The 15085-nt window shown below is 48.7% G+C and overlaps 1 protein-coding gene across 1 annotated transcript; it reads left to right on the forward strand.

Annotated features, from left to right (window-relative positions):
* Positions 1-10190, forward strand: CLDN11 (claudin 11). Its single transcript, XM_009089017.4, has 3 exons — positions 1-490; positions 3048-3212; positions 9045-10190. The coding sequence occupies exons 1-3, from the start codon at positions 265-267 to the stop codon at positions 9275-9277; spliced, it is 624 nt and encodes a 207-aa protein (XP_009087265.1). The 5' UTR covers positions 1-264; the 3' UTR covers positions 9278-10190.
* The last annotated feature ends 4895 nt before the right edge of the window (positions 10191-15085 follow it).

Raw genomic sequence — 15085 nt, forward strand, 5'->3', positions numbered from 1 at the left:
TCCTTCTCCCCGGACGCTCCGGAGGCTCTGGCAGAAGTTGGGGCTCCCCACTCGCTCCTCCCCTGCGCCGTGGGGCCGGAGGCAGCTCTGACCCCTCCCAGGGAGGGAGCTGGGCAGAGGCAGCCGAGTGTTTGCAGCAGAGCCTGACCAGGGACCTGCTCCTGCCCACCCCATCCTCCCGCTGCAGCAGCCGGGACCTCGCCGGGCGGCTCCGCTGACCCCCGTGGGCACTGTCCTGTCTGCTGTCCCCACCAGAGGACCGAGATGGTGGCCACCTGCCTGCACCTGGCTGGATTTGTCTGCAGCTTCGTAGGGTGGATAGGGGTGGTTGTGGCCACGGCCACCAACGACTGGGTGGTGACTTGCGGCTACACCATTACCACCTGCAGGAAGATGGATGAGCTGGGATCCAAGGGGCTGTGGGCAGACTGTGTCATGGCAACAGGTCTCTATCACTGCAAGCCCCTCGTGGACATCCTCATACTGCCGGGTGAGTGTGTCCCATCCTCCCTTCCCACCCCGAGTGAGGGCTGAAGCCTTGCCCAGAGCAGCACAAGTGCTGCTGCCACAGGAGGTGATGGGGAAGCTCCTCCAGCTTCCTCAGCACAGGTCATGGTCCATTAAATGCACTAAAGAGGGTGAATGATAGCTCTTAACATGATTCTCATTGATTTACACCTGGTTTTAATCGTACCCAGGTCTCGTGTTTTCTGTGGCTGCTAAAATGCAGTTAGTGTTTAATCATTGCTCTTGGTAAAATCACTGCTCCTCTCACTGCTCCTCTCACATCTTGTCTCTGGGTTGCACTGCAAAACATACAGAGCACACTGAGGTGTAATAGAGCACTTCAAGGGGATGGTGAACTATTACAAATGTTAAGGTTTGATTCCTTAAAGTGATTTGGAGCATAATGAATCTTTCAGCATCTATTATTTATGCTGCTGTGGCTTTTAATCTTTCAGAGGATCATCATTAGTCTTGACGGCCTTGTGCTTCCCACAGATTCTGAGGCAAGACAGAACATTTACACAGCAAACAGATGTAACTACATTTAACTTGATATTTTTTAATGATATAGTAGCTTTCATCGAGGTTACTGAAAAGCAAAAATTAAGGAAGGTGTTTAATCAGCATTAATACATCTTTGGGGCTAATTAAACCTGCCAAAGTCTTGTGAGGTCTGGTCCCTGTAAGTTTAGTTTGTGAGCTTGCCAGTTTCAACCACTGTTCACTCTGTAGTGCTTCATTCTGGTGTGTTTTAGGTTGCAACTCCTCTACCATGTCAAAGGTGCCTCTCTCAAAGCTGACAGGGCAGAAATGAGCATTCCTTGTCATTTTCTATCATGTTTCCTTATTTACTGGTTTAAATTGCTGCAAAAATAATTTTACAAGAGGTTAAAAAGATAATTCCTGAATTTCTCTCCGTTACAGAGCTTGGTCTGTGGCACACAGCACTTAGGAATGTTGAGTCTCTCATTCTCCCTTTCTCTGTGTGTGGTTACTTTTATTTTAGTACGTTTGCCTTCCTTACTGCTACTGTTGTTAAATCTGATCCAGCAGAGAAGAACGAGGAAGGTTTTCCCCCAAAGAAACATTAATGAATGCAACTGAATAAATAAGTGAATGGGTCTTGCAGCAAAGCTTCCCTCAAGCAGAAGCAAATCCCAAACCAAGATGTTTCTGCCTATTTGAGACCCACGGCTTGGCATGAGAGGGAAATTTATCCTGGTGTGCCCAATGGCTGAAATATATTTAGAGCCTTTCTTTGTCTGAGCCAAGTCTTTAAAATGAATTGTTTGTATTCTCATTTAGTTGGGATTGATTGCACAGAATCCACACTGGGTACAGACATCTCCTTTGTTTAGGGTCTGCTTTTATGCCCCGAATGCCTCAGGTAACAAATTTTTTTTTACGTTTCCTCTTGAAAAAACTCAAGGAACTATTCAATGCACACAATATCTGCATTTCCAGAAACAGTAAATTCCTCATTCCTGGGGGTGTACCTGTGAGTCAGTGGGATGTGCTCAAGGCCCCTCTTTGCTGCTGTTGATTGAAACATCTTGGAATTCTGTGTCTGCATCTGACAGCTTCTTTTTGTTAGTAAGAGGGGACAGAGAGCCAGCACACTCACTGTGCTGAGACTGTCCTGAAAACTGCGGAGGTTACCAGGCACTGGGGCAAATCTGACATTTGTCCTTTTCCTTTTGCATGTTAATAATGACCTGGTATAATTTACTTATATGCAATTTTTGTATAGTATATATACACTACATATAAAATTTAGATATACATATAGTATATAAATGTTTTTTAAATCATATATTATGATACATAGACCCTCCCAGAGTGGTGGAAATGTCATGGTCCTGCCCACCACCCCCACAGCCCCTGGTCCTTGTTCTTTTCTGTTGCCTTGGGCACAGGGACAGGTGAGGGAGGAATGGGAGCTCCTGGGGTGCAGTGCTGAGGTGTGGCGGTGGGAGAGGAGTGTCCCTCTTCCTCCTCCTCCTCTTCCTCTTCCTCCTCCCAGATCAACAGTGCCCATTGCCTCGGGGCAGCTGCTGGCAACATCCCATGGACCTGCAGTGCCAGTAGTGGGTCTACAACTATTCAGCCCTCTGAATGATGGGAGAGTGTTTGAGGCCTTAAATTACTGTTATTTAATTTTGAAGATTTTAAAATCTTGTTCTTTAATCAATGTCTCACTATGAAAAGATACAGGGAAACTCTTTCCTAGAGAAAATTTCTCCGGCTTTCCCTTCCTATATTTTCCAGTTCCATGGTTTCTCAGTGTCTCTCTGGGAAGAGCTTGTGTTTTCCAGGCAGTGCTGTTTGTTTGTTGGGATACTGCACATCCCATGTCCATGCACTCCCCCCTGCACTGCAGCCTCACTGCCTGTGCCTGGTGAAGATTTACTGTTTGCACAGGCATGAACCCATTTCCCATACTCCGTGCATGTCTTGGGCTCTAACCAAACAGGAGCTTTCATCCAAAGTCTCCTTTTCTCGTGCCAAATAACAAAATCCTCTCCCTTGCCTTGCTGCAGGGTACGTCCAAGCGTGTCGAGCGCTGATGATCGCCGCCTCCGTCCTGGGCCTGCCCGCCATCTTCCTGCTGATCACGGTGCTGCCCTGCATCCGCATGGGCCACGAGCCCGGGGCAGCCAAGTACCGGCGCTCCCAGCTGGGAGGAATCCTCATCATCCTCCTGGGTAAGGCACCGGCCACAGCCAGGGGTCTGCAGCCCATCCCTGCTCCCGGACCCTGCAGGCTGCTGGGGCGTGATCTCCTGGAAGGGTTTGTGAGGGGATGGCCTGGAGCTCTCCAGCATTGCTGCAGCCTGCGGGGGGGCAAAAGGCAGGGGCAGGAGTGGGAGGACAAGGATAGGAGGTAGGGATGAAGCAGGGTTAGAGGAAGGGCTGTGAATCCCTCTGTCTTTGCCTCGTGGATTCCTCAGGCACGGCTTCTCTTGGAAGGCCATGGCACACGGGCAGTGCCTGCAGGCGTGGATCATCCTGGTTCATTGTAGAAGCGATTTTTTGGGAAAGGCTCTAAACTTCCAAGCTACTTATAGGGAAGGCAGAGCCTCCAAATCTTCCCTGGACATCCAGGGAAAGTAAGCTGAGGCATGTGGGAAGGGAAGCCCTTACTGAATGGAGCTGCTCCTGCGGCATCCACAGAGGAAGGAGCGTGGAGGTGGCACAGGCATGGGAAGAGGGATGGCACTGGCACGGGGGGAGGACTGGCATTCCCTCTGTGCCTCCCAACCCCCTCTGGCCAGCCTCCCCCTTGGCCTCCAAGCTTCCCTGGGAATTTCTTCCCGATCTCGGTGCTTGTGGAGGAGATTGTTTTGAGCAGCACAGACTGTGGAGCTCATTGTCCCCCATGCAACACCTGCATGTTCTTGAGGCCTCGTCATCTCAGCAACAGCCTGCGGGGCCTTGTTTTCACCCGTCGGTGCAGAGGAGGAGGGGAGAGGCAAAGTGACCTCTTTGTGTGGCTCTGCTGCTCGCTGGCAGCCAGCACTGACATCATGCCCGTCTTCTTTCTTCTTCTCCTTCTTTTTTTTTCAAGTGGACACTGAATATAGCTGCACACTCAGAAGGGCTGTCCTCTGGATGCTCCTTCTGTGCAAGTCAGCCCTCCTCCATCACCTTGTGGTTAGCACAAGTCCATCCATCCCAAATCTGAGGGATTGGGTCCAAGGGGCCCTACTGATGCCTGTGGAGTTTAAGAGCACAGCTGGAAGTTTTAATAACAGCTTAATAGGGCCGGTCTAGGACATCCCAATCATGAACAGCCATGCTGGAATGTGATCTTCACCCCTGCCCTGGAACCCTGAGTCATGTATTTGGGCTTGGAGAAGCGAAAGAGAAGGTGGAGGTTTTCTGCCTGTGAATGAAATTTTAGTGCCAGAGTAGTCTGCTCTGGTGGATTTGCCCTGCCCAGCAGAGCTACACCTTGCCACAAAAGCCACAAGATTTTGGTTCCAGTCGAGGAGAGCTATGCTGCAGGTCAGCCCTGCTTGCATGGCTGCAGGTGTGGAGGCAGGAGGACTGTCCCTAAAAATCCCAAAGGGCAGAAGGATAACAGGACCAGCTCACAGATGACAAATTGCAGTGACAGTGTTGGGTATCACTGTGTTAGAACAAGTGAAATCCTTTATGCTGCAGTGTCCCACCAGGGTTTGGTGTCTGCTGTGCCACTGTCCCATCCCAGCCATGCTGCAGTGGGACACCAGGGAGGAGAGCAGATGTGAGGGGAGGATGGAGAGTTGTGGTGCTCCATAAACCAGGCTCCCCTTTGCCTCAGAACACAGATTTCCAACTAGGCAGGTTCTGTGAGGAAAGGAAGTGTGAGAGATCACATCTGTCACATTTGTGTCATGGAGAGATTGGTAAACAAATGATCTTTGGGTCAGATTTGGACCACATCTTATTGATTTTCACCCCTGTGAGCTCTGAAGCACCTACAGGTAAATGATTTACTGGTGTCACAGATGCCCTGAATGATCTGGGCTGGGATCAGCAATGTTTTAGTCACAATTACAATAATGCTCTTTTTGTCAGATCACAAATGAAGAATAAATAAGCTTCATTTGCTCCCAGGTTACTTTTAAAAAAAAAGAAAGAGGAAACCAACCCACATTTATATTTACAAAGCCCATTTTTTTCCAGGCTCATCAGCAAGACAGTCCCTTTGGAAGGAGAATAATGTACAGAGTTTAGGACTTTGCCATTATTTAAGCTGATTAATGATCTGCTAGTTGCAAGATGAGGTGTCACCATTCCAGAGCATTTAACAAGCATGGATCAGGCTCTGAAAGATACAATGCTGAGTTAAAATCCATTATATTCTAGAAGTAACATGCCCTGGACTGTTTTTATTCACCCTTCAGCCACTGAACTCTCACTCATGGTTTCCACAACCTCACAGGCTCCAGACTTTTCCTCTTAGGGGAGAGCAACACCCAGAGCTCTGGTTGAAAGAAAATAGCCCCCAAAACACACCCTAATGCAGCAGAAATAGGCAGTGGGGTTGCAAACAGTGGGCTTGGCCCCAAGGCAAACTTCACTTGCTGCTCGAGGAAGGGATGGCAGTTTGTCACTGAGATTTGGTATAAGGGAAAACAGGGATTGAAACACAGCATGGATCCAAAAAGAAATATATATATATCTATATAAAGCTGAAAAGTTGCCAGGAAAACAATGGGCTCAGATATTCCCTTGATTTTTCTGTCCACTGATAATCACAGGCTGCCAGAGTGCAACCTGTGTGCACGCCCTGCTATTCTGCTGCTGATGTGTTTATGGCTTTGTTTGATCCTATCTGACAGAGAGAATTGATTTATGGCTGAAAACAACCGTCAGCAGAGGTTTGCTCTGAGCTGGTATGAAAACATTTCACACTTTGGTGGGGATGGAAAAACCCTGGCCCAGCCCATGTTGTTGATACTAATTTGGAGGACCCCTTGCTGGTAACCAAGGGGGCATTTTCCCAGTGGTGGAGAAGGACTCAGACACTGGAAAATAGATAAAATGTATGTTAGTGAAAATTGCTACTGCAAAATAAGCCATTGTGCACTAAATAAAGGATGTTAATGAGTTTTTCTGAAGACTGCATGAGGCTTACTTGTGAAACTATAGATAAAAAGATTGCCTTGAACACAGAAAAAATATAGTATCTATTTTTTTCAACTAAATGCTTTGAAAGAGAAATCCGTGTGACTTTGAGTCAGCAATTCGGAATAGTTAAATTTAGATGTGAAAGAAAAGTATTCTTTCTTCAGCAACAAGTCTTTAACTTACTGTTAAGGAATTTGGCAGGGACTCACTGTCCCTTGAGTTAGAACAATCCTGTTCCCTCTCTCCCAGCTCCCCAAGCACCTTCTGTGCTTCTTGTCTCTGTGCATGTCCTTCTGACTCCAACGCATCTCTAATGTTGAGTATTAAGGGTTTCAACTCAGCAGACTGAGTCACTGCATATCCACAGTTAAAAAAACCTTGGAAACACTGGGAGCTGGGATGTACCCCTGTGGATTCACAGCAATCTGATGGAGCAAGGACATTCATGCCATGCAGTGCTGAGAGGATTTTTTAGGTAGAGGCAGTAGCTTTTACAAGATTGCCTACTCCAGCTGCAAAAAGCAGGCAGGATTTCCACGTGTGCCCCAAAATAGGCCTGTTTTCCCAACTAAATTGGTTGCTCTAATATAAAATATTGCTTCTCTTTTCAGACCTTCTTTTATTTTTCTGCTGGACTATATTGGCTACAGCAGCTCTACAGTGTGAAGATTTCTTGTTTAGAGAGAGGCAGAGGGTGTCCCGACATTAGCACAAGAGAAGGGATAACAACTTCTATCTTTTCCACCTGGGCAGCCATTTTAGAACTTGAAACTTGCCCTAAAACTCCTTTTCCAATCTTTTTGGGTTTCTTGTCAAATCACCTTTTTTTTCAGCCTTTCCCTGTGGTACAACCAGAATAAAATCTGAGCCCACAGAGAGACATTGCAATTGCTGACTGTCCTTTTCCCATCTCCTCGGAGGATTTACAGCCCAACCTAATCTATGCAGGGCGGTGAAGCCCAGTCCTGTTCCAGGGCATTCCTCTGGCTCAGCAGCAGGGTCACTGGTGACTGACAGCAGCTGGCAGCCTCCGAGGACAGAGAGGTCAAGTGAACCCATGCAAAGCCCTTGGCTTGTGTTTCACAGCTTTCTGCTATTGTCAGCATTAAAATAAGGTGGTTTTACATGTAGTGGAGCCACATGCACAAGGGATGCCATTGTGTGAGCATCCCTGAGAGCTCTTCTCACCCCAGTGCAAGTGTTTTCTTTGGTTCTGTCTTGTGGGGGAGGGTCTAGAGATAACGCTCTTATAGTCTATAGACAAATAGATATATATATATTTACTGCTGACAGAGAAAGAAAAGATGATTGTGTTTTTTCGGACAACAAAGCAGCTTTGTTCCCAGAGCCCATTAGAATGCTTTGTGGATTCCCAACTGATACATTTTTGTTTTAAAGCATTGGAGGTTCATGAGCTGTTTGCAGGACCACTCCGCACACAGGAGAAATGCTCTTCTCCCCTCCCTGCCTTCTCCAAAATTCCTTCCAAAGCTGCGGGGCCCTTCCTTTGAGGAGGCCCAAAATTATTTCTGGCTTTATAAGCATCCTTCAAATGTTCTTCTCTTTTCCATAAGAAAATATTTTCTCTCACAATAACTGCAGCTTTGGGGATGGGTTTTTTGCTGTACTGGCCAGGAGCTACGGTTTGTTCTCTGCTTTAACTAAACAATTTTATTTTTACTCTCACCCCTTTCTTTTTCCCTCTTGCAACCTTAACTTTCTGACACTGCCTCCAGATACCTTTTAACATGGTCGGTGGAAATCTGTAATGCTGCCATGGTCCTGTTATTGTTTTGCTCTGATTCTCTGATAGCCACAAGGACGGAGTCCTGCACAGCTTGTCCTGGAGGCAAGTAAATATTGACAGATTAATTCTTCTCAGATGTACAGGCCATCAAGGAGTATTGTTTTAGGACCTGCTCCTGGGAGGTGATTAACACCACCAACTCCTGTTGCCCTCGGTGCATGTGGGGACTCTGTGGGGACTGTCTCCCTCACGTGCCACCTCACAGCACCACTGCAGCTGCCTCTGGCTTTTTGTAGAAAAATCCCCTATGGAATATCGGGTAAAAGGTGAAGCCTGCAGTAATTTTTGACCTGCTGTAGTCCCTAGGCAGGATCCCGTTTTCACTTCTGCAGACTCTTCAGGTCCCTTTTTTATTCAGTTCAGTAAATGTCTGGAGAGCCTTGCTGGGTTTGTCCCCATTGCTGGAGAGAAATTTTCCACAGAGAAATTGAATCTGTTTTCCAGAGCTGCGAGACATTTCCCTTTCCATGAGAAAACCCCAGCAGTGCCTAATTGCTGCTTATTTTGTCCCTGCTCATTTTCTGCTCGTGTTTCATAAACCCTCCTCTGTGTTAGAGTGCTGGGAGATTTTGGTGAAGTTTATGTGACCACTCAGTAGAGCCACTGCAATGGTGAGGAGGGACATGGGCTGAGGACAGCATGTGAGTCCATGTGGAAATAGCAATTTAAACCAGTTCACACATGTCCACAGATTTCATTCTCTTGCTGATCTGTATGGTTTTCATGGCCTCTTCATTTCTAATCTATTCCTAATTCTGCAGTTCTCCAGCACATCAGTTTCAAGGATGACTCTCATTTTTCTCTCCTAAAGATATTTCTAGGGAACAAATCTGTTTCCCTTCTAATAAATACATTATATGGTGTCAGGCAGCAGTTCTTGTGGGTGCCTGAGGGAGATGGCTGTTCTCTCTCCATCTCTCACTCCTGAAGCTCCCCTGTTGCCTCCTGCTCGGAGGTCCGGACCCAGCCCTGATGCCGCTGCTTCTGGATCCCACTGTGGAACTGGAAGGCAGCAGGGATGGGTTTCCTCCCTGTCCCCGGACGCGTGTGACACTCTGCTGTCACTCCCCCCAGCTCAGAACCCTAACGCTGTCCTTCCCCCCTGTCCCCAGCCATGTGCGGCGTGGTGGCCACCATCTGGTTCCCGGTGTGCGCGCACCGCGAGACCACCATCATGAGCTTCGGCTACTCGCTCTACACGGGCTGGATCGGCTCTGCCCTCTGCCTCTTCGGCGGCTGTGTCATCGTCTGCTGCTCGGGAGACGCGCAGACCTTCGGCGAGAACCGCTTCTACTACGGCTCGGGATCCAGCTCGCCCACCCACGCCAAGAGCGCTCACGTGTAATCGCCCCGGGGACGCCCCACGGCTGCCGTCGGATGCTTTGGCTGGTGGGTTCGTGCGCCCTGGGTTTGCTTCTGCTGACGCGCTGTCAGGCTCCCAGGGGGAGATTTAGAAAAGCAGCACAAATGTCTGGTAGTTTGAAGCATTATTCTCCCCGTCTCTTCCCCCCTTTCTCTAGAATGACAGCTCCAGCCAGCCCTACCTCTTGGTCCTCACCGTTCTGTCCCGACTGCCTGCCCCATCTTCTTGCAGCCAGGATGGTTTGGGGATGTGGTGTGGGGTTTAGGGATTTTAGTTTATCTTCTAGCTCCCCTGATTGTGGGAGAGTTTAAAGCGATAAAATAGAAACGAGAGAGACACTTTCCCATTGTCAGGAGGACTCTGACAGCTTCTCCCCCATCCTCACTGTTTGACTTCCCCCCCTCAAGGTCACGGGTCTGGCACGGCTGGGGAGAGAGGATAGGGAGAAAGGCTGTCCTCTCCCACCGGGCAAATGTTTCTCTTTTGGAACAAGAGGAGGGGATTTTTCTGCCTTTTTCTGTAAATACTTTTGTATGAGTCTGATCATTTTAGTAACAGTGTTTCCCCCACCCCCACAGTCATCAGTATGAAGGAAACAGAACCCAAAGGTCCTAATGACATGGTAGATAACAGTGCCTTTTTAAATAGTTATAAATGACTTTGGGGGCTCTAATCCCTGCCCTCTGATTCAGTTTCTTTTTTTTTTTTTTCTTTTGTACAGATCAGTTACTAAAAAATGTATTTTTACATTTTTTTAAACTCCTTTCTTTCTTCCTCTAAGTTTGTGTTCTGTCTTGCCCTGTTAAAGCAGCACATTTTAACATGCAGTATAATGTACCTGTTACAATACAATTCTGGTGAGTACTGATGATGCCTTTGTACTTTCAGTGAAATACTGTACAATAAATAACAGAGTACCTGCAACCCCTGACTGCTTTTTTTTTTTCCTTCCTTCCTGTGTGTTTCCATAGCCAGTTTTTCCATGACAGGGATTGACAATGATTTTGAAGATTTTCTTTTTTTGCAACAGTTCAGGATGAAAAACCGCTCTGCTGTGGCATTAAATGACGAATATTTAAAATATGAGTAATCTTCCTGCATGGGACTGTCTGTTATCCTATCCTTTGGTTCTTTCAATGCTCCCAGTAGCAGCTTGTACCAGTTGTACCCACTAGTGGGTTTCTTTATATTGGGAAGAATTAGAAAGCCCCTGAAGTGGTGGAGGTGACCCTGAGCACCATGAAGTTGAGACCTCATGTTGCGAAAGTGCTCTCAACTAAAGGAGGGGTCTGATCTGGGGTCATTGCTCTGATGAAAACTGTGTAAGATCAAGATCTAACTCTGTTCTTAGCAGAGGCTGTAGCAATTTAATTACACTGATACAAAATCCCATCTGTTCCCAGAGATGTTAACTCAGCTCAAACAATTTGTGTAAGCCAAGAGAAGGAAAAGAGGAGTAGCTGCTGCTCAGACATGGGCAAGAGGAGAGCCCCAGTGGAGTGGCAGCAGCAGGAGGAGAAGGGTCTGGGCAACCACGTTTTTTGGGATGATGAATAATGGGAAAACAGGGCTGTCAGTCAAGCCTCGTGCATTCTGGACTGTCCTTGGTCTGCTCCAGCTGGAGAAACCAAACTGAGTGATGCAGCCACAGGCAAGGATGCTGCAGCTCCCACCTCCCCTTCTCCACGTGGGAAGCTGGAGCAATTAAAAGGAGCCAGAGGGAGGCTGGCTGTGCTCCACGGGGACCTTTGCCTGCCTGGCCCGGGGATGGGCAGCAGCCCGAGCATCTGCCTTTCACGCCGAGCAGCCTTGAACGCGGCTCTGTTGTGCGAGCTGTGCAATGTCCCCAGGGCGGGCGGCGGGCGGTGGCAGGACACTTGTGCCCATGACATCACAGGCAGGGCACAGGCGGTTCTTGTACAGCCCGAGAACGCTGTCAGTGCTGCCATTGATGTGCGGGTGCCCCGGGCGGAGCGGGGCACAGACGTGCCAGCTTGTACAGGCTGCCCGGGGATTGTGGATTGTGCCCGCGGGTTCACCCTCCTAACCCCCGGGACCGACTGGGGCGTGGGACACCTCGGAGCAGAGCCCCGATGGAATGGTGCCTGCAAACAGCCCTGGAGCAAGCTGGGAGGGAAAAGTACAGGGACACCTGTGTCGGATGCCCGGGGAGGGTTTGGTGCTGCGGGAGGAGCATGACCTGGTTGGGAACTGCCTGCCAGGCAGCCCTTAGGGGATTTATTTATTTTTTTTTCCTGCTCACCCCGTTATGATGCACCCAGTCCCTTCCAACCTCACCCATTCCACGATCCTTATGGTGCTGGGGACCCTTGGCAGGGGATGGTCCTGGGGCTCTGTGTGCTCTGCCCACAGCCACAGGTTACCAGCATCTGACCCCAAATCCAACTCTTGAAAGGCCCTGGGAGTGCTGCTGAGAGGAAGGAAGAAGTTTTATTTCAGGGAAGAGATTTAAAAACCAAACAAAGCAAAGCAACCCCACAGCAGCTGCAGGGGAAATGCACATCTGCAACCACGGGGTGTGAGGAGATGGGGCCACGAATGTGATGGGGTATTAGTGCTGGCACCACAGAGGGGAAGGGTTCTGAGGAAGCACAAAGAACATTAAACTTTTCTAGTTTTTAAAGGATCAAAGCTGAAACACCTGCTTTGTGCCTGCCCAAAACACCCTGGTCTCCTGTGGGGCTCTGTTAGTCTGGGTTGGCCACAGCACTGTTGGGTCATGAAGGCTTTAGTGCTCATTTGCTGACACAAAGCCTCAAAACAGGATCAAATATAATTCTCCTGCATCAAAAAACTGCTCCACACCATTCCTAGCATCAAGTGTGGAGTGGTGGCTGTGAGCCATGGTGGTCACCCCAGTGTGGAGGTCCCTGACGCCCAGCAGAGCTCCCTGCAGCTCCACCAGGCCCAGCTGGAGCTCTTTATCCCATCCCCATGATGGAGAGAGCACCTGGCAGGCTCCCCATTTCCCAAATAACAGGGACTGCAGGAAGGAGTCCTTGGGGGCACACTGGTGGCCCTGAGCACCCCAAAGGGGACAGGAAGCTGTGCCTGCCTCTCCACAGCCCTGCTGCCCATGCAGGGATGGGACAGTGCTGGGACACCCCAGCTCCTCCAGGGAAAGGTGAGTGCTACCAGATTGGTGCCTTTGCATTGCAATAGTCAACCTGTGGTCATTTGCTTTACATTTTTCCTTCTTTTTTTCCCCCTTTTTTATTGTGTAAACAAATAACCATTTTCTTTCACAGCACTACAAGTAAATATCAAAGTCAGCCTGCTGCAATGGATCTTCTAAAATGGAATTTTTGAATCACCTAAAGCAAGATTTTGTTAATTTCTAGCTTCAATTTAGCACTGAAAAATACCAGAACTTCAGGTACTGATTGGCTGAACAAAATTTACATGGGATTTTTTAAATTATTATTACTTTTTGGTTTAGTCTTTCATTTAAAAGATTTACATTACTATGGAAACTATTTCTAAGACACAATTGTCTCTGGCTTTCTTTACAAATCCCTCAGTTCCTCTTTGATTTTTAAATGTAAAGGCACAGAATAAAGCTTTATGCATTTATTAAAATATACAGATTTTGGTAAATTTAGATTTTTTTTTTCTTAGTATCTTGATTATATATATGTATTATATGTATAGTTGTCAACAACACAGTCATTTGAAAATAAAAATCACTCCATAACATATCTGCATATTTTTTTTCTTTCTCATGACACACTACAAGACCCCATTGTACAGTGCACCAATGGGCTTCTGTAAACCACAAAAAAAAAAAAAAAAAAAAAGGATAGAACAAACTGCTTTTAACAAATACACCAACTTCATACCAGAACTGCAGAAAATTGCTACACCAGAAAGTACCACCTGCAAAAAAAAAAAGGCAAGATATACATCAGAAAGACTGAACAAAACGAAGTGAAGGTCATTTACAAGCTGGATTTACAACATCCCATGTTGCTGGGGTGTGATTTTGCTGCCATGTGGAGGATGCCAGAGTGCTGGGCCTCGGACTGAGGGGTCGTGACCGTGTGGAGTGAATTTGTGGAGGGGCTGAGATCTTACAGAGTCGGCCTGGAAGGTTTGAGGTATTTATGCTCCCTCTGTACCATGCATTTGGCCCCTCAGGGAGGGTAGGCAGGCACGGAGGGGCTTTGTGCCTCTCACCAGAGGTGGGAGCAGGATGGTCCCACCCTGCCACGTCCTCCTGATGGCTCAGGGATGGGAGAACCTCCCTCAGGGCACCCTGGGGAAAGGCTGGAGTTGAAGTTACAGCAAAATAAGCACTTGCACCTCTTCTCAGCCCCCTGGCCAGCAGTGCCCAGAGGTGACGGCCACACCTGGACATTTTGCCTTCTCAGCCTTTGTTCGTGCCCACTGGAGAGCCCAATGCTGCTACAGGAGAGAGCACGTGAGTCACCAGAGGCTGAATCTGCACATCTCCCAGGAGCTGCCACCCAGAACAGGAGCAGGGATCCTGTAACCCCAGCCTTTGGCCTCTGGCAAACCCCCAGGACCTGTGGCTTGGTCACTTGCTCCTTAAACACCTCTGTTGGGTGGGATGTGGTGCAGCTCCCACCCCAAGCACAGCGAGGGCTGACAGCAGCCCATCCACATCTGACAGTGCCGTGGTGGCATCAAAGATGTTCCCTGGTGGTCCCAGGATGGGGCACAGCCATCTTGCCCCAGAGCTTCCCCGGGAAGGAGAAGGAGGATGGGTGACTGGGAATGGGGACAGCCAAAAGGCTGCTCAGATCCAATGGAGAAGTTCCTACAGACACCAAAGAGCAAGGGGTCAAGGCCTTGTCAAATTATACGGCGTGACTAGAGCGGACATGACGACAGACACTGGTACTGGTAACTGCTCCTAGCAAGAGATTAAGGCTGCAAGAAGAACAGGCTTTGACCCAACAGGGTGCTTGGGCATGAGTTTGTGGCTCGGCAGATGCCCAAATACCGTGTGGAAGCAGGACGAAAACGACTGCCTTGGATATGGTATAGTACAAGAGCTGGTAGGAAAATAGCATCAATCTTTCTCCCTGAAAACACAGCCAGACCTGCGAGGTGCCATCTCTCTTGGGTACTTCTAAGGCATCAAGGATGAGAGCAGCCAAGCATGGGTGGGCAGTGACCATCACAAGAAGAGCTCAGTGCTGCTGCAGAGGTTTCCTGAGCTGGCCCGTGAGCAGTGCACATTGCAACAGCTTTTCAGTGGGACACACTCAGGATTTCTCCTTGTAGAAGCGTGGTAGGGCTGGGCAGCAGGAGTCAAAGCAAAGCTTACAGATCCTGTAGCCAAATCCTCACTCCCACCTTGAAGCTGCTGCAGAAGCCAAACTTCCCTTGGCTTGCTCGGAGCACTCCAGGTTAAGATCTGCAGAATTAGATGTTCTTCTCCACTGGGAAAAGGACTGTAGTTAGCCACTGCTTGGGACAGGAGCTGGAGGGATACTTTTGCAGCCCCAGGCAGAGCATCTCCATCAAGCCCTTGCATCCCAGGAGTGAATAGGCACAGGTCCAGGCACCCTTTGCACCTGCTTGCCCACAGAGGGTACCGGGCAGGTGTTTTGGGAGCCTGAGCCTCATCCAGTGTACCAAAGCATTAAAGGTTCTCAGTATCCACGAGGATATTTCCATATTGGAAATCCTGCCCCTGTTGATGTTAAATTGTCCCCTGGGATGCCAGCAGCAGCCCATGGTACTGGGGGTTGGTCTGGGCTGCACTGGATCCCCTGGGATGGATCCATCTGCAGCCTTCAG

Source organism: Serinus canaria, chromosome 9, assembly GCF_022539315.1.
Source record: "Serinus canaria isolate serCan28SL12 chromosome 9, serCan2020, whole genome shotgun sequence".
NCBI lineage: Eukaryota > Metazoa > Chordata > Aves > Passeriformes > Fringillidae > Serinus > Serinus canaria.

Excerpts from the sequence above, each read along its gene's own strand:
- CLDN11 (XM_009089017.4), top strand. The coding sequence starts at position 265 with ATGGTGGCCACCTGCCTGCACCTGGCTGGATTTGTCTGCAGCTTCGTA. Across the intron at positions 491-3,047 it reads GGACATCCTCATACTGCCGG|GGTACGTCCAAGCGTGTCGA; the intron begins GTGAGTGTGTCC and ends GCCTTGCTGCAG. Across the intron at positions 3,213-9,044 it reads AATCCTCATCATCCTCCTGG|CCATGTGCGGCGTGGTGGCC; the intron begins GTAAGGCACCGG and ends CCCTGTCCCCAG.